The 24,072-nt window shown below is 36.7% G+C and overlaps 1 protein-coding gene across 2 annotated transcripts in view; it reads right to left on the bottom strand.

Moving 5' to 3' along the window:
• The window catches only part of Zdhhc2 (zinc finger DHHC-type containing 2), a 90,363-nt gene that overhangs the window by 15,485 nt on the left and 50,806 nt on the right, over positions 1-24,072 (bottom strand). The window contains exons 4-8 of one of the 2 annotated variants that reach the window (XM_004633056.2): positions 17,648-17,765; positions 15,763-15,832; positions 14,673-14,705; positions 7,924-8,044; positions 5,417-5,549 (exon numbers count right to left, since the gene is read on the bottom strand). In XM_004633056.2, coding sequence (XP_004633113.1) covers positions 5,417-5,549; positions 7,924-8,044; positions 14,673-14,705; positions 15,763-15,832; positions 17,648-17,765 — 475 coding nt within the window. The remainder of the gene's footprint in view (positions 1-5,416; positions 5,550-7,923; positions 8,045-14,672; positions 14,706-15,762; positions 15,833-17,647; positions 17,766-24,072) is intronic. The other variant, XM_023717231.1, reaches the window with a different exon arrangement.

Below are 24,072 nucleotides of genomic sequence, written 5' to 3'. Positions count from 1 at the left end.
CGGGAAAATTCTCAGTAGGGGGATAGCAGGCTTGAATGGGATTTCCAGTCCCAGTTTTCTCAGGAGTCTCCACACTGATTTCCATAATGGTTGCACCAGTCTACACTCCCACCAATAGTGGAAAAGGGTTCCCCTTTCCCCACAGCCTCTCCAACATTTGTTGTTGGTTGATTTCTTTATGATAGCCAATCCTTCTGGGGTGAGATGGTATCTCAGTGTTGTTTCAATTTGCATTTCATGGATGGCTAGTGACATGGAACATTTTTTCATATATTTATTCGCTTCTTTAATTTCGTCCTCTGAGAAGTGTGTGTTCATCTCAGATGCTCATTTCTGGATTGGGTCTTTAAATTTAGGGGCCCTAATGATCTTTAGTTCTTTATAAATTCTAGAGAGTAGACCTTTGTCTGAGCACTTATTAGTTAAGATTTTTTCGAAGTTTGTGGGTTGTCTTTTTACTTTGTTGATAATTTCTTTTGACGTGAAAAAACTTCTCAATAAGAGGTGGTCCCAGTTGTTAATTCTTTCAAGTGTTTCCCGTGCGATTTTATTTCTGTTCATGAACTCCTTTCCTACCCCTATGTCTTCAAGAGATCCTCCTACTTTCTCTTCTAGAAGATTTAGTGTTTCTGTTTTAATGTTCAGTTCTTTAATCCATTTTGACTTTAGTTCAGTGCATGGTGATAGACCTGGGTCAAGTTTTAGTCTTCGGCATGTAGAGAGCAAATTTTCCAGCACCATTTGTTAAAGAGACTATCTTTCCTCCAGTAAGTGTGTTTGGCCCCTTTGTCAAAGATCAGGTGGCTGAGTGTGTTCCTAGAGGCCTCTGCATCTACTAGTCTATTCCACTGATTCTGAAGGCAAAAGGACTTTTTCTTCTCTGAGTGCCTTCGGGGCAGGTTTGGCTGGCTTGAGTTGTGGGGATTGAACCACAGCAACCTGAGCCTGACTGCTTTGTGGAAGCAGCCATTTAAAGAACTGAGCTTCATTCACAGGTATCAGTATATATAGTTAGTCAGGGTGAGAATCTTTCCAATTAAGTGCTAGATTCAAAAATCTTCTGGAGATTCTCAGGATCATTGCCTTGCTCATCTTCTACATATAACGGAAGAAGGTAATCTGTAATAGCAGTTTCATGCTTGGAGTGCCTGTCATTCTGGTCTTCTGAATATGGGCTGCTTGTCATGACATGCCAGTTGCTGCTGTGCTGTCTCTCGGGTAGATGATTGTTCAAAAAGAAGGGGGTGGTGAATGAAGGCAAGAGATAGGAAAAGGAATATTGTGGGACTGTCCTGCTTTAAGGTTGTATATGGTTAGATTTTTGGACTTATGTGTAAACATAAGAAGTATATAATTCTTTATGCCTATTTTCCAAAAATATATTTTAATTTTTAAATGTTTTTCATCATATTCTATAGGGACTTAAAGTTCAACATATCAATACTTGATGAAAAATCAAGTTCCATGTTATGCCTAATATGTTTGATATTCAGACAGATAGTGAGGTTAAGCTTAACAGCCTAGGTTGTATGGTAATAACAATAAGCTTGTCTTCTGGATGGTTAACAACCTAAGTTTGCAGACCAAAATTAGAGAAAAAGGAGGGCCACAAGGAAAGTCAACATTTTGGCTCTAGCCTTCCAAGGTAAATTAAGACTCAGGACATATGAGAACTTGTACTGTAACGTCATGTAACTTGGTAGTGTCCCAAATTTTCTGATCAAGGAGATTATAGGGCCAAAGAGGAAAGTGATAGATGATGTAGAGTGTGCCTAAGGAGAGTCACATGGAGAGAAAATATTCTCTCAGGCTTTCACAGAGAGCAAATTGGCCAAGCAATGTCCATGACTCATCCACATGGCTGACACTGACAAAGGTTCTACAATCTGAGATACAGGATCTCAGGATAAATCCTGAGGGGATTTCACTGACCTTATCAGACCCAAAAGCTACAACTCTTGTTGCATAGGTCCTGCTTTACCTTGGTCTTAACCATCCAGCAGAAAAGTATAAAATCAAAGTATAAGAAGTAAAGCCATGGTGTTATGTTGAGCTGTAGGGGACTCAGATAAACAATTTCTGACATTGCCAGTGAAGCAGAAGACCCAATACTATTACGGACTACTGGACTCTTTTAGAATATTTTGCTGAGTTTACACAACTATAATATTTAAATGATGGAACTTAACAAGAAAAGGGGATACAGATGAATGTTCATTTTGTATCTGTGTATTCAAAATGGTTAGGATAGATATATAGTTACATTCTCTTAATGAATAGAGGGATTTGTTCTACTGGTGTTTGTAAATAGGATATCAAGTCTGCATCTTGTACAGCAATTAACCACTAGAAAGAATGTATGCAATGTGTTAGTTATTGGAACTGTCCTACCAATTTGGTTTGAAACTGTTTCATTGCTATTTGTTTCTCAATAAAATTATGGAAAAAAAAAGCTTATCTTCCTGGTTCCAAAAAAAAAAAAAAGAACTGAGCTAAGGGGCAGGCCCCCAATGAGGACTATTTTGAAGAGGATTCATGGTAATATATTTTTTAATGTAATAGTTTTCTAAAATTTAAACACAGGGCTGGGGAGATAGCTCAGCAGAATAAGCACTTGCTTGCTAAGTGCAAGGTCTTGAGTTCAACGGCCAGTACCACAAAATACATAAATAAATAAACAAATAAATAAAATAAACAGACACTATATGTTCAGATCAGCTCTTGATAGTTTCATTTGTTTTGGATGTCTTTTATTTCTTTTTTTTTTTTTTTTTTTTTTTTTTTTTTGACCAATTAGACTTGCTATAACTTGTACTACAATCCTGAATACTAGTAAAGGAGAGCATCCTTGTGTTCCTGATGTTAGGGTTAAGTTTTCAGTTTTTTAGGGCTGACCAAATAGTGTAATGGATTAAAGTCCCTGCAAGTAGGTGCAGGGTCCGGGGCTTTGATCCTTGGGCCTGCTGTGCTAGCCCTGCCCCCACAGGGCACGCTGAGATGGCAACTGAGACTGGGCATGGTGGCGTGTGCCTATAATCCCAGCTCTTGGGAGGCTGTAAACAGGCAGATCACTATGAGTCTGATCTATTCTTTCTTTCTTTCTTTCTTTTTTTTTTTTTGTGGAACCGGGGATTGAACTCAGGCCCTTGGGCTTGCCAGGGAAGCGCTTATTCCACTGAGTCATCTCCTCGGCCCACAAGTCTGATGTAGTAGTGAGACCCTGAACACCCTGTAGACCCTTCCCTAAAACACAAAAAAAAGAAAAAAAAGTTTTCAATTTTTTGATACTGAGCATGATGTTAGCTGCAGCTTTTTTTTTTTTTTCTTCTAAATGCCATTCATCAAGATGAGCAGGTTCTCTTCTACTCTTTGCTATGGCTATGTGTTTTAAGTATGGAAGAATGTTTGCTTTTTAAATATTTGTTTCTGTAGCAACTGAGATTATCATGTGTTTTTTCCTTCATTCTATTAATTTATTAAACTATCGCTTATTGATTTTTAGGCATCAAACCACCTTGTAGTACTAGGATAAACCCCATTTTATCATGAGGTATAAAATTCACTTGATATTCTGATGGATTTTGTGTGCTAGAGTTTTTGTGAAGGACTGCTGCATCTGTATTCATAAGGGATATTGGTCCACTGATTTTCTTGTAAGGTCTTTGGCTTTTATGGCAAGACAGTACTGTCTCAGAATACAGATATCGCTCGGCAGGCACAAATGCCTGCCTGGAAAGCATGCATAAGGTTCTGAGTTCAATTCCTGGAACAAAAAAGTACTGTCTCATAAAATGAATTAGGGAGAACTGCATTCTTTTCTAATTTTTGGCAAAGTTTGAGAAGAGTTGGGGTTAATGATTTAAATACTTGGTAGAATTCAACAGTGAAACTATTATGTCCTCAGCTTTTCTTTGTTTGAGGTTTTTGGTTACTAATTCAGTTCCTTTACTTGCTAAAAATCTGTTGTCATTTTCTATTTTTTCATTAGCCAGTTTGGTGGTTTGTTTCTAGCAATTTGTCCATTTCATTTAGTCTACCTAATTTTTGAATTAAGTGGTACCTCAGTTCATGAATGGTTTTGTTTGCAGTTTGGTTCGCAAACAAAAGCATTTAGAAAATTTTGGGTTTTTTTTTTTTTTGCAAACTCTATATTGAGTAACAAACACAACCATGGCAATCTTTCTCACATAACTACAAATGTGGCCATCTTTCCAAAGTTGCAGGATAAATTAAGTTCATGAACCATGGTACCAAGGACAAAAATTCATAATATTCTCTTGAAATCCTTTTTACTTCTATGAAGTCAGTAGTAATGTCCCCATTTTCATTTCTAACTTTTGTGATGAAACTACATATTTTTTTCTAGCTATGCTTTGTCAAATTTTCTGATATCTTCTGAGCTTTCTTTTCTTTCCCTTTTTTTTTCTTTCTTTTCTTTCATCATTTTGACCCAGGGTCTCCCTATGAAATTTACACTGGCCTTGAGCTAACTTTGTAGCCCAGGCTGGTCTTGAACTTGTGATGATACTTGTAGCCCAGGTACCACTTGTGCCTCAGCCTCCCAAGTGCTGGGATTACAGGCATGCACCACGACGCCTGGAAATTTTCTGATATCTTAAAAGAAACAACCATTCATTTCATTGATTTTCTATAACGTTTTACTCTTTTTTTTTTTTTTTTTTCAGAACCAGGGATTGAACTCAGACCCTTACGCTTGCCAGGGAAGCACTTATTCCACTAATCCATCTCTCCGGCCCCTCTTTATTTCTATTATCTCTATCATTTCCTTCTTTGGCTAGCTTTGATTTTATTTTGGCTTTATTTTTCTGGTTCTATATGTTGTGAGTTATTGATTGAGATATTTCTTCTTTTTTTAATATGGGCATTTACAGCTACACAATTCCTCGTAGAACTGTTATTGTTGCCTCCCATCAATGTAAGACTCTTGGAGATATGTTTTTCTCTAGCTAAAAGGTTCTGGCTTTTTCCATGGGGCTTTTTCCATTCAGACTCCTCAGGCTGAATTCTTTTGGGTGAGGTGAGCACCTGTCTAGCAACACATTCTAAACCGTACCTTTTATCATACACAACCTTTTATTCACACTTCAGCATTCTCTGTTTCACTCAAAGTACTCAGAATTTCATACTGTCATGAAATTTAAATGAATTTTTGTGCCCCTCAAAACACGGTTTTGCCCCTGTTTCCCACTGTATGTATGTAATGCTTTACACATGATGACCAATAATTATATGGAATGTAGGAATTTACATCTAAGTGACACTCTACAATAAAGTGCAGGTAATCACAATGATTTTTACCACTTCAAGGTAGAACAATATTTAATGCACAGCAACTGTCACTGAGCACGTGTGTATACACTTGAGGTTGCGTCAACTACAACGATTGGATACTCACCTAATGTAGATTTATTTTTGCTGACTAGCCAACAATGATAGCCAAACAGAGAAGACAAGCTGACAGAAAACATAGCTGCAGCAAAGAATAGAAACATAATATGGAACTTGGCTTGAGTATCAGGTAGGCCATTCTATAAAGAAAGGAAGAAAATAAAATACTTTGTCAAAGGGATAAGTATTCCCTACTTTATAAGTAAGTTAGTAAGATTTTTTTTTTTGGGCTAAAATGTTGTCTTAAATATTTATATGGAAACAAGACACACAGTTTCATGTCAAAGCAGTATATATATATATATATATATATAATTTTTTAAATGTGTACTGGGATATGAAAATATAACTGAAAAAGATTAAAATTTGGGATATTGTATTTTATATAAGTAAATTATAGAAAAATTATATTTGCTTAGTATAAAATGTAACAGTAGGGCTGGCCAGATAGCTCAGTGGATTAAAGTGCCTGCTTAGGTAGATGCAGGGACTGGGGTTCGATCCCTGCATGCCGTGCTTGCTCCATTCCCAGGGCGTGCTGAGAGGATGATTGAGACTGGGTGTGGTGGTGTATGCCTGTAATCACAGTGCGTGGGAGGCTGTAAATAGGAGGATCACTACCAGTCCAATCTGTGTAGTGAGATCCTGTAGACCCTGTACTAAGAACATTACAAAAACAAACAAACAAACCCTCCCCACACAAACAGTAGGATACAAAGTAAAAGAAGCTATAAAATATAGCTTTAAATTTTCTATTTGAACATGTTTTGTTAATATACTTAAGGTTCACTAATGTTTAGCTTTATTATAATTCCAAAAAATGAATTGGCCTAATTTAATTGCCAGTCTCATTGATGGTTTATATTACTGCAAACAACAGCATTAATGAAAAGAATACATACAGAAACACATCCAAAATAATACTCTGAATGGTTCCAAGGAAATGACTGACATTACTATAGTAAGACTTGTTTAAAGTAAACATTACAATATCCATGGGCCAAAACAGGCCACTTCGAAGCAAGTATGACCCTTACTGTTTGTCCAGGGAGACCTCAACTGCAGGACTTGGGTCTATGGACACTTAGTGAAGCACCAGGCCTGCCAGAGAGAGGCCTCACCTGAGGGAAAGTCGTGGTGTTTCAGTTTCCTGTAGTCCCTGACAGACTAACAGGACACAAGATCTCACTGTAGCTTTGGCAGCAGTTGTGCACAGTGGAAACTCTGGTCATTCGTTTCCAAATATATTTATATTTTAGAATGAAAACCACCCACAGGAATGAGGAGCAGTAAAATAATATTCTCCACACAGTCACTAGGGATCACCCTTCAAGCTGGAAACTGGCAGCATCTCTGAAGCTGTGGCACACAGCCATTCACTCACGTAATCCTTGTGGTTAGCAATGTAGCTGGCATCGACTAAACATTTGATAACTCTTCGGTATAAGACTTGACACAAACCATACACAAGTAATGTAGCAATTTGGTCTTATCATAAAGGATAATTTAATGAAAAACAAGAAATCAATCTTGGCAAAAGACAAATAGCTTTTTAACCATGATTTGGTGTTTGCAAGGACTATCACAGGTTATTAAAAATACTCTATTTTAATATTCTTTTGCTCTTACCTAAAAATATACTGCATAAAACATTTGAGTATCTAAAGCCTAAACAAGCAATATCTAATAAAAATTCAGGACATTACAGACATAACAGGTCTTGAAGTAACCTTACACATGGAAACACTTTTTGTTAAATATTGGAAAACTGTGTGTATAGTCAGTTCTCATTATCTGCAGTGGTTATGCTCCATAAGTTTGCTGTGAACACTGAATTTGTGAATACTGAATCATTATTTCCAGGGAAAATACAGGGTTAGGCCCTGCAGTGTCTCGTCACATCCTGGTCAAGCCGTCGATTCACACTCCTGCTTTAATACGGCTTTCTGCTTCAGGGTGCATATTTAATGCACGGTGTTGATTCATTAGCACGGAACTCACGGCCAAGCACCATAACTCACGTCTGAATGAAGCTTATTCACCACATGTATTTCCTCCGTCAGACACAGCAGTCTTGTTTAGAAGCACTAGAGCATGATGTCTGAAGACAATTTTCAGCCACAAAATGAACAGAAAGCACAAAAATAAAAAACAAGGCACCAAACAGACTGAGGAGCACACTTGTTTACAGAATGGGAGCTACAACAAGAAGATGGGGCACTCCCTTGTTTTACCTCAATCTGAACATATACCTAGAGCACTTGGGTATTTTCCTATCAGCACCTGTGTGCAAGCCATCATTGGCTCTGTGATTATATCTCTGTGTATTGATTTAGAGGCTACTGATAAGTTCTGAAGATAGTGAATAAACAAATACAAAACCTGCAACTAATGAGGAATGACTACATAAATTAGCTCGGTTCTATAAAGTCCGTGTCTGAAATAATCCACTAATGAAAATCTATATTATATATTTTTGTATACTTAACAAAAGGCACTAAAGTAATGACTTACTGTCCAGAATTTGATAAAATACTGTAAATCTGTAGCAGCAATAAAAAGGCAGTACAGCAGAGAATAAGCCAAGAAAAGGAGGAAGAATTTATAATTTGAAAATCCAACACAATTGTTCACCCTGCCAAAAAAAAAACAAAAAAACAACAAATATAGTCTTAATAAGTGATACATCCTTCACCTAGGTATCAATATGCTCCAACTTAACATAGTGTTTGGTTTTCTCTCATTTTAAATATACTGACATTTTAAAAAGCATAAGTCATAAAAAGTTACACATGCAAATAAAAAATAAATTTCTCTGAGAAGTAATTTCCATGTCTAGATTTTGAATATATACTTAATATTGTGTTAATCAACCCTAACTAGTATAACTACATTTCATGTCCAATTATAATAGTAAGCAGATGCCTAAAAGTACAGACCAAATGCACTAATCCCTTCCTCAATGTTATCTTTGGGTTCAGTTTCCAACTATCATTGAGTTAAAATACATTTTCTCCAAAGTCAGTGAACCACACTCACATACTTCTTTTATGTCATTACTGCAAAAATGGCAAAAACTGTCAAAGCATATTATGTAGGAGGCTTAAGAAAAGAAATAGGACTGGAAGCCAGCCAGATAAGAGTTATAATGCGCATCTGACACTAGATAATTATGAGGTCATAGACAAGGATAATCATGTGGCCCCAAGGAAGTGAAACAGTCTCTTAGGATTTCATTTTCCTTACCTGTAAAATAGGGATGTTAAGATGGTTTCTCAAATCCAGCTCTATATAAATGCTAATTCTAGATCATCGTATGGTGGACAAAGGATGGTCTAATTTCAATTATCATATCAATTCATAAAAACATAAAAACAACTCATTTCATGGTCATGCTCAATTTTTTTTCCCTTTCACAAAGATAAGGGCATTGCTTGCTGACCTTGCACACATGTGATGCAGTAGCACTGTGGAATTGGCTGATACGGTCACCAACTGAATTAGCTCATTGTTAATTGGTGTAATGAAGCTACTGCATAGAGTAAGCACATACTGTTTCCTCTCCTCAAATTTCCTATCCCAGCTCTAGTGTTGGTAAAACAATCTCTCTGGACTTTGGTAATAAAAAGAAACATTTTTTTCCCTAGGTTTTAAAAATAAAACCAAGTTTGAATGAAAAAAGTTTATATTTTCTGCCTTATATTTAGTAATTTTGGACTTGAAGGTCTTGTTTATTGGAAAAGAATTCATAAAAATGCCAAAAATCGTGGGTGTACATTGTATGAAAACAGCTGTATTAGCAGCTCTTGAAGTTCCAGGGAGAACACAAAACACTTGCTGAGATTGCTTTTTGTAATACTGGAATGAAATAATGGCAAGAAATATTGGAAATAGTATGAGGCTAGTCTAATTGTAATTTGTCTCAAAAGGACACAAGACACTGTTTTCATTTATTTGTGTAGTTGCAAGAAGAAAGAATGGGCAGATGAAGGTGCTGCAAAAGTGGAAAATTAGGTGTAAACAGAGACTGTTCTGAACCAGGGAAAATTGAAATGGATAGTGCAGAGCACTTCTGTTCCTATAAAATGTAAGAAGCAGATTTTGTTCTAAATGATGATGGGGTAGTTTGCCTTGTCAGGATAGGAAACAGGAGAAAGTCAATAAATAAAGATCAAACACTTTAATTTGACATGTTTATAGAAAGTGTTGATATATATCTTACTAGAGGAAAGAGACTAGTATTACTCATTTTGAGCAATACCTTACACTCTTCATAACTGGCAGCTTTTGGTTAGACTTTTAATGGCCTATTACTTTGTCAATTTGACAAAAGAGAAAATTCATCCTGATCTTATCTCCTACATCTGGCAAAAAATGAGTTCATATCAAGAAACAAGCCACATTCAATGTAAAATTCTTTCTCATGTTGTTCTCCAGGTAAAGCACAACTGTTGGCTCTATTTCAGCCCAAATGTATTCTGTTTCTTTTCTTTTCTTTTCTTTTTTTTTGTATTTTAGGGGTGGGTCTACAGGGTGTTCAGGGTCTCACTACTTGGTGGGACTCACAGTGATCCGCCTGTTTACAGCCTCCCAAGAGCTGAGATTACAGGTGCACATCATCACACCCAGTCTCAATTGCCATCTCACGGCGTCTCGGGGTTGGGGTCGGCACGGCAGGCCTGGGGATCAAACCCCCACTTTTAGTGTCTAAACTACAAGAACAGCATAATATATTGGGGAAATAACGCCCTTTCAAGGCCAAAAACTGGCTATGTGATTTTTGAAGCCACTCTTAAGCTTTTCTGAGACAAATCATTTCTCTTTCTTCTATTGTTTTTATTCTTTAACTTTTTAAGAGTACAAAATAGTATTTTTTTTTTAAATTTTATTTATTTGTGTGGGGGGGCAGCTCAGCCCACCAGGGGGCGGGGCTGGCTGGCATGTGGTGCTGGGGGATTGAACCATGGTCCCTGTGCTTTTAGTTTGTTCTAAGTAGGTGCTTTAGACCACTGAGCCATCTCACCAGCCCCCAAAATAGTATTAAAACAGAAAAATTAAAAATAAAAATTTCACTAAACAAAACAATATGAATTTCACAGTATTTGTTGTGTTGCATAGTGTTGTCTTCAAATGAGTTGTTCATATTACCAGATAGATGCATGCAAAATTGGAAGAAAGGAAAAAAAAGAAAAGAAAAAAATATATAAGAAATTAAGAAGAGGGCTGGCCTGATAGCTCAGTGGACTAAAGCGCCTGCGTAGGCAGAGTACAAGGGCTGGGGTTCAATCCCTGACATGCTGTGCCAGTCCCGCCCCCAGGGCGCACTGAGCCTGTGATTGAGACTAGGCGTGGTGGTGGGCATTTGTAATCCCCGCACCTGGGAGGCTGTAAACAAGAGAATCACTATGAGTCCAGTCTATGTAGTGAGACCATGTAAACCCTGCTCTAAATATAGGGGGAAAAAAAGAAAAAGAGAAAGAAAGAAATTGCAAGAAAAAGGAAAAATAATTGAAAAGAGAAGACAAAACAAGTTAAAAATTAATTGCTCCTTCCCATAGACCAGCAGAAATCAACAGTACAGTTGTCCAAACCATCCTGCATACATATCACAGCTATCTCTTTCCCACACATCCTCTCTTGTCCTCCTCAATTAAATGATTCCTTCCTTTTGAACAAATTCATTCCCTTTTCCTAGTATCTACTATACCTTTTAGATTTTATTTTTCTCTTTCAGGTTCTCATACTAAGGAGATGATACGATGTTTGCATAGGAGGGTCTGATTCATTTCACTTAAAGATATGGTCTCTAGTTTCACCCATTTAACGATAAAAGCCTCAAATTTATCCTTCTTTATAGCTGAATAATATTCCATGTGTAAAATTCCACAACTTTTTATCCATTCCTCAACTGATGGGCATTTGGGTTGCTTATTCTTTTTATTTTTATAAAGATGATAGATATTTGCTCTCTAGACTACAGGAGGTGCTCAGTAAATTAAAGCTAAGATTATTTACTTTCATATGTGTTAACTTAATTTTGGCAAGCATGTATTATTGATATAATTAATTAAAAGTTAAAAGTTTATAGTAATGGCCTGGGGAGATGGCTCAGTAGAATAAACGCTTCCCTGGCAAGCACAAGGACCTGAGTTCAATCCCCAGTTCTGAAAAAAAAAAAAAAAAGTTTATAGTAAAAAAGAAACACTTCTACAATAGAAAGCCCAATGAAGCAAGTACTATGGAAACACTTTAAATTAACAAGTATAAGATCAGTCCCCCAAATAATGATGCATAACATTCACTGACCAAAGCTGATATGCTGAGATCACTGAAAAAACAGAAACATTTTTCAACCCAGTATTTCAAATGTTCAAAGTTGAGAGGGACTAAAATTCCTAACCATATATAAAATGGCTGCTTCATGGGAATGCCCTAATTTCCTTTAATAAAGTACATAATAGCTGTAAAAATACTTCTTATGTGTTAACATGGAAACAAATCACAATATACTAAATTAAAGAGGCGACTCATAAATCATATTCAATCTATAGTGTAACATTTGTGTTTAAAAGAGAAAGGACAGACAGACAGACACAGAGTTAGACCTGAAGAGGGCCTGTTTTAAGAGTAGCACTGGCTCTCTGTAAGTGAGGGAAGGGGAGTGTGGGCTAGAAAAACATGCTGATTTAGAATTTAGAGTCACAAGTATGTTATTGTGAATAAATCTGTGGGTGCCCTCTTGGGGGCAGGACCCTAGGCCTCATACGTGCTAAGCACATGATGCACCTCAGAACTATACCACCAACTCTAAACACTTTTTAACTTAAAATTTCAATTTGAATTTTTTTTAAAAAGTAGCTTGTCCATTCAGCTGGTTGTTACCAACTGAATATTAGGTCCCTGGCATAAAATCTTTCATAAATGAACATGGCTACTGTTTTTCTGCAGGAAGTGGCTAGAGTCGAGACAGTGACAGGTGGGGAAGGTGATTACAGCATGGGAAATGACTGCAATAAGCAATCCGTTCATTCAACTCCTCCCACGCTGCCACATAAAGGTGACTGGGAAACAGGACATAGCCGTGCCATATAGGTACCTCTATAAACTCTAGAGTTTTATTATACCTATCTCCCTTCACTTATTTAATAGAATCTGTCAAAATCTAAAAGATTGTCAAATTATTCTATAAGTTTCTTATTTAGCTGGTTTAGGGAGAATGCCTATAATGGTGAGTATAACAAATACATGAAATTTTATAGATACATATTGGTTTGGCATGAATACTGATAATTTGCACTTCTCCCTTCCTTAACTTTTATTAAATTGGTAAAAAAAAATGGAGTTGGCTGGGGAGATAGCTTGGTGGTCTAAGTGCCTGTCTGGCAAGTGCAAGGACCTGGGTTTGATCCCTGGTACCCCATGGCACATGGGGCCCGTGTCATGCTGGCCACTGAAACCAGGTGTGGTAGTGCATGTCTGTAATCCCAGTGCTAAGGAGGCTGAGACAAGAGGATCACTATGAGTCTGAACTGTGCAGCAAGACCCTGAACGAAATAAATAAGTTCCAAAAATTTCAATTATATGCCATCTATTATTTTACCATTGCTAAATATATCAAGTCCATGGAAACCCAGAATAGAAAATTCTTAATCTGAGTTCCTCAAGGTAGGTCCTTAGACCAAAACTCTGATGCAGTTTGAAACAAAGGGAGGAGCAGGGACATAGTTCATTGGGAGAGTATTTCTCTAACATGCATGAGACCCAGGCTGAAGTCACCAAAAATTTAAAAATAAAGCAAAAAATGGGAAAAACACCACTAAAGATGTGTTACTGGCTAGTCCCTCATGGGTTGAGGGGCCCCAGCAGTGTCGCTGCTTTCACATTTCTGGAATGCCCAGCTTCTGAGCTGAACCACCTACCCAGGTAGAAGAGAGCTGATAGGTGGAAAGGCAAAGAAACACAGGTATTTAGAAAAGAGGGCTGTTGTAAGACATGGGGTTGTTCATTATGGTGTATGAACTCATGAACTTACAGGTGGATCATGAGATCTTTGCAGGGGAATATAAAGAGGATTAAGAAACTTATAGTTGGTCAGCTGCCAGGGTTCAATCCCCTGCATGCTGTGCCAGGCCCACCCCTGGAGCATGCTGAGATGGTGATTGAGACTGGGTGTGGTGGCATGCGCCTGTAATTCCAGGCTTGGGAGGCTGAATACAGGCAGATCACTATGAGTCCAGTCTATAGTGAGACTCTGTAGACCCTATCCTAAATACATTAAAAAGAAAAAAAAAAGAAACTTATAGTTGGAGATAGTGATGGGAACACTTGCTGAGAGAAAGAAAAGGATGAAGAGCAAAAGAATGCAAATGTAAATTAGTATAAAGGAAGCTTATTTATGGAGATCTTTCTTTAAGAAGAATATTATTCTTATGGGAGTTGACGTCAACACTTCAAAGGAGGAAATTTGGATCAAGGAAAAGGAGAGGGATACAAGTGAGAAATTTAGAATAATGTAAATTCTACATTCTCCTACTGGTCCTGTTGAGACAGCCATACCCTATAAAAATTTCCAACTATGTCTAGTGTAGATATGCAGAGATTCATATCTTTCCTGTAGTGCTACCACTGAAAGAAAATGACATATCTAGAATAAGTACGACTAATGTTCAAGTCAGCCTGGCTGGCCCCCTCAGCATCACTGTGAGAACTGTGTACACTGAGATGAAAAATTATAGGGAAAAGAAGGAAAATCCACCTGTATCAATGAGATCACTCAGATAGTCCTCTATTAAGTTGCCTAATCAGATTTAGAAGTATTTGAAAACATTAATGAATTCTAAGTGGAAAGTCGTGCTTAAATATATTTGTGTTTTATGTATTTGCTATTATTTTCCTGAAAGTGTTGTCATTTTATTTAAAACAATTTGTCAAACCTTTTTAGTTGATTTAATTCTTTATTAGAAACATCTATTGAGTTATTGGTATGTATTAATGTATAGACATTTGTCTACATTTCTAGAAAATATTTCAGTATTTGTGTTTGTGTAGATGCATAAAAGTAAAACTCTTTGTTTTGAGCAAACATGCAAAATTAAGTTTTATATTATTAACTCTATATATTGGTTGGTTCTATTGAGTTAATTAAATAAAAATTAAACTAAAGCTAAAAGTACTTCCTGTATCAACTAAAGTCATTTGTAAATACAGAAGTGATTGAATTTACAAGAATTTAAAGAAGAACAGAAACCTGCAGCCAAACTCACCATGGGCAATGATGATCCATCTTCAAAATACATCTAAAAACAGAAGAAAACACAAAACTCAGTAACCTACAAAATTTAATTTCATTAAATTATAAGATGAAAATATGAAATATTGCAAAATTTCATACCTTACAATTGCATAATAGTAAAAGTCATTATCTAAAATAAATACTACAGCCATTTCTACTTACAGTGTAATAATGAACTTTATTACTCTCATTTGTTTTAAGACAGGGTCTCTCAGTGTTGTCCAGCCCTGACTGAGTCTCCTGAACAGCTGAGATTACGGGCATGCACTGACTGGATCATCATCCCTCACTTATAAAACCTTACATGCTTTAAAATGCAAATCAACAAGTTTTCTAAAAATCATGTAAAATATCAATACACAAATGCCTTATGTTGAAGAAAGTTCGAAATGTCAACAGATTTGCAGATAGTCTAGGTGAAAGCATCTCTTTAAATGTCAGTTCTTAAGCATCACACTATCCTGTTTGTGTAGTATATTAAATATAAAATAACTGCATGAAGCCAGATGAATTATCTTGATAAAAATGGAAAACATTCATGAAAGAAGAATTTGCTAAATTTAACTAGCCAAGTCAGCATTATCAAGAATCAGGTACTTTGTGTCGTGATCAGTCTGGGGGAAAAGGGACAATTGGTTGTGGCCCTAAGCTGCACAGCATTAAATGTGCTTATACCAATTATATTTTCTATTAATGTGGTGAGAAGCATGAACAAGGAGAAAGGGTGACAAGCTAGAAAACAAAAAAGATATACAAGGGCCAGCTTGATAGCTCAGCAGACTAAAGTGCCTGCTTAGACAGAGCACAGTGGCTGGGGTTCGAACCCCAGCCTGCTGTGCTGGTTCTGCCCGCGGGGTGCAATGAGATGGCAATTGAGACTGGGCTGGTGGCGCGGGCCTGTGATTCCAGCTCTTGGGAGGCTGAAAACAGGAGAATCACTATGAGTCTGGTCTATGTAGTAAGACCCTGTACACCCTGTCCTAAGTACAGAAAAGAAAAGAAATGAAATACAGATAAAAGTCCACTAGCACATAGACATGCTAGAAAAAAACTTCCCTTACTTATCACAGACGGAACAGTGATGGCAGCGATCTGGTTTTATAAGCTGGCATCTGTCACAATATCGGATTGCTAGGAATAAAAAGTTCTAGTTAGATTTAACATGGAATGAATATATAATTAAATGGCTTTTATCATTTCTCCAAATTTAAATTCTAAATATATACCAAAGCATAATAAAAGCATACTAAATTTTAATTTGGTTAAAAGTAAAGGTATTTAACTTTGTCTCAATGCAAACAAAACAGAGCAAAACAAAACAAAAAAAAACACAAAGACTTGCTTGGAGCCAGCATTCTCTGGAGAAGTCTCCCATGGATAGAGCACCTGACAGTAGAACTTCTTCAAAGGTATTCTCAATTATCTGTAGTTACAGTATAAGCTTGTGCAGATATTGTGCGGGTGTGGTTATTTCCTGTTACAGATATGTCCATTATTCTTTTCTCAGAGTCTTTCTCCAATCAGTTTATTTCCTCTGCATAATTGGGTCAGAATACAACCAACTAAGATAACTGGGTAAGAATGCAACAAAATATTGAAACAAAATTTATAAATTTATAAGTAAACTATTAATTGCTTAAATTGGAAAAAAAAAATCTCACACCTCTGTTAGGCAAGATACAAGATTATAAGTGGGACCTGAGGGAGATACTTTCATAGAGAATTTTGTTTGTTTAGTTTTGTCTTTTTGAGTTGGGGTCTCACTATGTTCAGGCTGGCCTTGAACTTGCTTTGTAACCCAGGCTGGTCTCAAATTCCTAGTGATCCTCTTGCCTCAGGCTCCTGACTGCTGGGATTACAGGCATGTGCCATCCCACACAGCTTTGAATGGAGCATTTCAATTCTTGCAACAGAAGCTCTTATCTTTTCTCCAATATTACAGATATCAAAGAATTAAGGTTGACTGATTGGAGATTTCATTTCAACACACTAGCATCTCACAGGATGCATCTGATTACTGAAGAATGAAAATAAACAGGATAAAATTGTATGTGAGACTTAGATTCAATTATGATTCTAACATAAATAGGCAACAAATGTAAATAATACATTAGTAAGGGATTTTACATTCTTTTTTTCATGCTAACTCTTTGAAACCAGTTGTGTATGGTTTCAGCTTGGGTCTTACCCATGTCTCAACTTAAGCTACAGTATCTTAAGTGCTCAACAGCCCATCAGGCTAGTGGGTGTCATAATGCGCAGCACAGGTCTAAAGGCACAATGTGCCCATTAAGTCATGGTGGACAAGCATCAGTACTTCACGTGCACTGAGTTTTAAGCCAATTATTTAATTGGATATTAAAATAAACAATTTTAATATCTTGAAAACATGACCCAAGAAAGAAATCAATTCAGTTGTTTTTGTAAAACATAGTTTAAATTTCAAAGGTGGATATACATAAATTATATAATTACTGTTATAAATTAATCAAAACACTTAAAATTAGTAACTGTATATTCATTATAGATGTTTTTCTTAAATACGAAGATGAAAGTCTGTAAATAAAGTTTTAAGAATGAGTCCTCATGTAAATCAAGGTTTCAGCAGCGCTTGCATCTTCACTGAGTCAGAACTGAGTAGGAGGAAGAGAATTAAAGGCAGCTCTGATTTAGTTGAGAACTCAGGGCCACAGCTTTCTACTCTGTTTAATAGGATTGTACAGGAAGGATTTAATAGCAATCCAAGAATAACATAGGGCTTTATGTGGTGCTAGAGATTGAATTCAGGACCTTTACATGCTAGACAAATGTTCCACCACTGAGCTAATGTCCCAGCTAACATAAGGTTTTAAATCGAGGGTTTGACAGTTTCATGTATATAAATGCAATAGGCACATCAACACATCCGTTGGCTACTGCTCCAAAGTGCTCACTGTTGGCACTTACCTCCAGACATGGTCCTGGTATAGATGGGAAGATCTTTGGCTGCTCGCCTAAGAACTTCCTGATGGGTTTCTCTTGGCTCTCTCTCTAACAATTCTTTCTCTGCATAAGAGAGATGGAACTGTGGAATACATTTAAATTTTAATCAGTATTTCTAAAGGAATGATAACATGTTGGTCTACTCCACTGTGCCTGAGGTATTTTTATAAGTATTAATGGTATATGGTATATTCAGAGAAGTAACAGTTCAAATCTAGACAGATTTATTAAGTTCACAGACCACTATGCATCTGGAAAAAGAGAATAATAATGTTTTTAATCAAGTTCCTTAGGTATTCATGAAATTCAAAAGGATCAGAGTATCAAAAGTGCTTGTATATGGCGTTATATCCAAATATTAATTATATAATCAACAAAAGGCCCACAAAACACATATGGCTCAATGGATGAATTTTTCATGTGAATGCTATTAAGAACAAAAAGAAAAACAAATCAATCAAACACATTTTCTCATCTAAGTAAGTTTTAACGTGGGGATAATTGTTACATAAAATCTCCACTACTCAAAAGAACTAATTGTTCATTTTACTTCTTATACTGCCAATTTGGCTCAACTAGTTAAAAATATATGAGAAAAATGAAAATTTGCTTGTACTCCTACTTGATAATCACACACACACACACACACACACACACACACACACACACACACGAGTTTGTAAAGTCTGTCCTGTATGAACTTCCATAGACACATTCCAGGAGGCATACACAAAGGTAATCATAGCATCACTATTTGGAATGGAAGAACCAAATACAAGCCAATGACCATCAAAAGAATAACGGCTAAAGCAACTGCAATAAAATGTACCCACATCAGTACTGGCATTTACAGTTAGTGAGCTATGGCTGTGTAAAACAAAGAATCAAACCTCAACACATTACTGAAAATAATAGCAAATCAACTTACAGACATACATAAAATTACTTTATTCGTATAAAATTTTAAAATGAGAAAGTTAATGTATGCATTTTTATTTAGAAATAGATGTATAAATGACCCAACTATAAAGCAAAAGGAAATAATTAGCATAAAATGCAGAATTATCATTACTTCTGGAAGAATACAGGGAAATACAACTGGGGAGTACCTGCGAGACATAGGAAGTATAGACAATGTTTTATATATTGACTGACAGATTGTTTTATGTTATTCTTTAAATTATATGTTATATGCATATTAGTATGTAGGAAACAAAGTTTTTAAAAAAGTGTTTTAAAACTGATCTAAATTTGTTAAAAAAAAATTTAATGAAAATTAATCCTGATATTTGAACCTAAACTTTACTCAGAAAAATAAGAGCCTTTGTTTAAAGACTGACAATGCTACTGAGGTTATTAAAAGACAGAAAACAATTTCAGCTTTCAGATGTAAATAATTTTAAAATTACCACAGTGTTCCTATATATATGACTTTTTTGTTTAATCTTTAAAATTCCCCAGGCATGGTGTTCTATGCCTGGAATCCCAGCACTCAGGAGGCTGCAGCAGGGCCAGCAACTGGGCTGGTATTTCTCACTCTCACACTCTTTCTAGGCAACATACCTGATGCCCAGACAGCCAGGGAGGGCAGCGCTTTTTTTTTTTCCTTCATACTGGAGCTACAGTAGAAACTTTTCAAACTTGTGTTTGCTTGTGTTCGTGTGACTGTGAAGTAGGAGCCCAAGCAAATTTTCATTTTCCACATATATTTTTAAGTAGTTGGGCCAAAGTGGTAGTATAAGAAGTAAACTTCAAGGCTGGCCTGGGCTACACAGGCGAGTTCAAGGTCAGCCACTGAGCTACATTTCTAGTTCTTTTTAAATAGTTTGTTTATTTATTTATTTATTTTTGTGCAGGGTCTGAGTATGCAGCTCTGACTAGTAGTGATCCTCCTGTTTTCTGCCTCCCCAGTGCTGGGATTACAGGTGTGCACCACCACACCCGCCCTCCATCACTGGCTCAGCACACCCAAAGGTGGAGCCGGCGTGGCATGAAGTGACAGGGATGGAACCCTGGTCCCTGCAATTGCCTAAGCAAGTGCTTAGTCTGTTGAGCTATCTCACCAACCCTCAATACTTTATTTTTGAGAAAAGGTCTTGCTACATTGCCCAGGCTGAAGCACAAACTTATGGTTCTCCTGCCTTAGCCTCCCAGAGTGCTAAGTTGCAGGCATGTGCCATCATACCTGGCTTGTTTTGCTGAGTAGTGCCATTTGGGCATTTAGTAGGGTGGCCATGTGTTGTAATTTGCTTGAAGATTTTCTCGTGATTGGGGTTATAGGTTTCAGGGAAAGCCCCACTGCCACTGCATGTATAGAAGACAGACATCACCAACATGACTTAGCGCTATTGACGTCAGCCTCTGACACCTGTCTGAGGGAGTTTCAGGTTTTTCCACCATAAAATTAATCTGTATTCTTCCTTTCTCAGCTTGGACTCTTGGGAAGGAACTCACTGTATGAGGCTCATAGTTTAAAAGGCGGGGATTTATTCTTTCCCCCCTTCAAGGTCAAATTATTTACAGAAATTATTTGGAATTCTCTTTTTTTCTTTTCATTTATGTATTTGGTACAGGGTCTTAGTATGCAGCTCGGTCTCACAGTGATCCTCCTGTTTTCAGTTTCCCCAGTGCTGGGATTATAGGCGTGCACCACACTTGGACTCCATAGCAGGCTCCGGGCACCTGAGGTGGGGCCACCGCAGCATGCGGGACTACTTGGAATTCTTGCAAGATGGATTTTTTAATATCCCCAACTATTAGTTTGATCAACTACTTATTTATGTCAGTAGTCTCACTACTATCTATCTTACATTTTGGGTTATAACCTAACATTATTTTTGTGGCTCAAATTATTCTAACATTACCACTGGGAGTTGTTTTAGTTAGTTTGTCCTTTGTTGTACCCTCATCCATTTTTTTCCGCATGCCTCCTTATCTTCTGCATTAGGAGATGTTCCCAGCTCATCTTAACTACTTACAGCTGGGGTCTTACAATTAATGATTTCTTCAAGGAGGCTGCCTTCCTTCTCTAGAGAATGTTTTCAGGCACCAAGATATTAGGTCAAACATAGTTTTCAAGTAAAGGGGGTTATTTTAAAAGAATATGATAATTTAGGAAAAACAAAACTAAGATCTAGTAAAAAAGAATACTCACAGAATTGTATTTCCTTACTTGCTAGCTCAGGACAAAAATATAACTTCACTGGTACCTGAAATGCAACAATTAAACCCTAAAACATTTTTTTGACTATTCAAACATAAGACTTCCTGGCAATGAAAAGTTTTCCTAATTGCAGCATGCAGTGCCAGGGGCCTGATACAACTCATAATGTTGGAAATAATTATAGTCCTTTTGAGAAATAATTTGGCAAATGACTTAAATTTCCTTCACCTAGCAATTCTACTTCTGAGAATTTATATTACGGAAATAATCTAAAATATGGATAAAGTTCATATGTATGAAAGAACTAATGACAGCATTATGTATATGAAAAGTTATCAGCCTAAAAAAATCCAAGATTAAAAAAAATCCAATATTAAGCATTTATTGAAAATATGCTGTTTTTAAAAATGGCAATAAGGCCAGGGATATAGCTCAGTGGCGCAGTAACTACCTAGCAAGTGCAAGGTCCTGAGTTTGATTTCTGGTACTCTTCTCCCAAAAGGCAATAAACTAATGATGGACTATTATGTAAAAAAAAAAATTGTAACAGGTTATAAAGGATAAGAGGATAAATTCCATTTTTAAGGTTTTATATCTCAGGTGTCAATGGAATGATCAAGGAACTATGTCTGGCAGAGAGATACATAAAAGAAACTCAGAAGAGAGTTCAGAGATGTAAACAGATTTGAGAGTTGCCAATACAGAGTCTGTAGATGGATCATGGGGATGGATGAGATTTTCTTTTTCATTTTTTTGTATTTTTAGGGAAAGATCTACAGGGCATTTAGGGTCTCACTACTAGATCAGACTCATAGTGATCCGCCTGTTTACAGCCTCTAAAGTGGATTAGATTATCTGTAGTAGAAACCAGCATGCATTTTCTTTCAAACCTCCCTCCAACTAGGTGAGGATACGATTAAAAGAGATTATGGAAAAGAAGCAAATCTTATAGGATAGAGGAGAAAAGAGAAGGAAAAGAGGAGAAAAGGGAAAGAAAAATTAAATGGAGTGTAAAAGAGAAAAACCCATTTAACTCAGGCATGACATTAATTCTGGACAAATACCTGTGGTTTTGTTTTCCAGGGCAAATAGCATAATTACTGGCTTGTTTGACCATAGCTGCATTTTTTAAACTATCACTTCAGGAAACAATCTGCAATGATGTCTTTTGTTAAAAATTGACTTATAAGAGCTACACTGGTATTACTGTTAACAAAATTTATTTTGATTTAACAAATACATTGGGCTAGTGCTAAGGATGCAAAAATGTATAAGACAGTCCTTTGCTATAAGAAAATTTAATCAGAAAAAAGACCAAGAAACAAATCAAATGACCTTCTATTTTTCTTGTCTCCTGTTTTCTTTTATTACCTTTTTTTAAACAAACATGTGAGAGAGTATAGCAATATTTTATATGGCATTAGAAGCATTACACATTTAGAAGACCAGAATGACAGGCATTCCAAGCATGGCTCTAGTATTATACATTGCTATCCTTGGTTAAGTTGCTTAGTTCACAGGTATCAGCATACGTAGTTAGTCAGGGTAATAATCCTACCAATTAACTGCAGGTTTCAAAAAACTGATGGAGATTCTCAGGACCACTGCCTTAACCATCTTGTGTATATAAATGTATGGTTTTGCCCCTGCCATATTTCCTAGTTTCTTGCCCTCTCTTTGTTGTTTAATCCTTAAGGAATGGATGAAAAAGATGTGGTGTTTTTATACAATAGAGTATTACTCATCTATAAAGAATGATAAACTCTAAGCCTTCATATACAAGTGGATACAACTTGAAGATATACTCATAAGTGAAATAAACCAGACCCACATGTGTAAATATCGTATAGTCTCCCTAGTGTAAGAACTCAAAAGAAGAAATACAAATTGAAAGGTCAAATTTCCAAGGCTTTTGGAGAGATCATTTTAGACTTTTTCAAAGAATTACAAAGAATTTGAAAAGAACAATCAAAGCCAGTGTACACTAGTACCAAATGTCTAAAATGCGAATGTAGAGTACTCAACTCTTGAGTGCAGTAGTGATGTATTATAAAAAGAATTTGGTAAAACTGTTGACAAATAGTATTGTAAAAACAATTCGGTAAAACTGTTGTTAAAACTGTTGATTTCTACAGATTGGCCAAACTCATAATTAAAACTCATTTCTTCTCTAAAAAAAATTGAAAGGTTAAATGACCTTCTTAAACACAAATTTAATTTAATCACACCCATCTACCTTAACCATTCTGTAGCACAGATTGTTGGCTGCCCCCAGTCACACCTCCCTTCTGCTATAGTGGAAAATAGAGACAACACCCTATGTGAACACATGTGGCCATACGATTTAGTTCTAAATACAAGTGGAAACAGCATCAGAAAACTTCCAGAAAGTGTTCTTAAAAGCAAAGAGCATCTACTCTTCCCTACCTTCTCTGGGCTGTTAGCTAGAATGTACACATGCTTCCTGTAACTAAGCTGCTACATGAGGTCAAGATATGGCCTTTGCAATAAAGGCTACACATGGCAGAACAGTACGATACCTGTAGCTGGTTACCTAGAAGCTGTACACTAGCTCTAGATTTTTTGAACGGACAGAAGATGAGCTCCTAGTAGCTAACATCTTTAGTGTGGAAATTTTAACAGAACTGTGTGTATCTTCCAGCTGTGTCTTTAATTCCTACTGATACAACTTTAAAATAGGATTTGAATGAATAACAAATGTATTATTTAAAATACAATAAACATCTACTGAAAAACTTGTATTAAGTGAAAATCCAAGTACGTATTAACAGACATAGTACTTTTTAAAAATCTCCCCAAAAGAGTTCCAGGCGGCGGGCGATGGCAGCGACCCGGGCCTGGACCTGCCCCAGCACGGAAGTGTCCTGGGGGCCGTGGCAAGCCGGAGACCGAGGTGGCATCCCGGCCTGCGTGGGGCAAGATGTTAAACATGTGGAAGGTGCGGGAGCTGGTGGACAAAGCCACCAATGTGGTTATGAATTATTTAGAGATTGAGTCTAAGGTTCAAGAAGCAACGAATGATGATCCTTGGGGACCTTCTGGGCAACTCATGGGAGAGATTGCCAAGGCTACATTTATGTATGAACAGTTCCCAGAACTTATGAACATGCTGTGGTCCCGAATGTTAAAAGATAATAAAAAGAATTGGAGAAGAGTTTATAAGTCTTTGCTGCTCCTAGCTTACCTCATAAGAAATGGATCAGAG

The sequence above is a fragment of the Octodon degus genome, unplaced genomic scaffold (genome assembly GCF_000260255.1).
Source record: "Octodon degus isolate 3935 unplaced genomic scaffold, OctDeg1.0 scaffold00051, whole genome shotgun sequence".
Taxonomy (NCBI): domain Eukaryota; kingdom Metazoa; phylum Chordata; class Mammalia; order Rodentia; family Octodontidae; genus Octodon; species Octodon degus.
The sequence above is the reverse complement of the archived record's forward strand: the minus strand, read 5'-3'. Positions and strand labels throughout refer to the sequence as shown.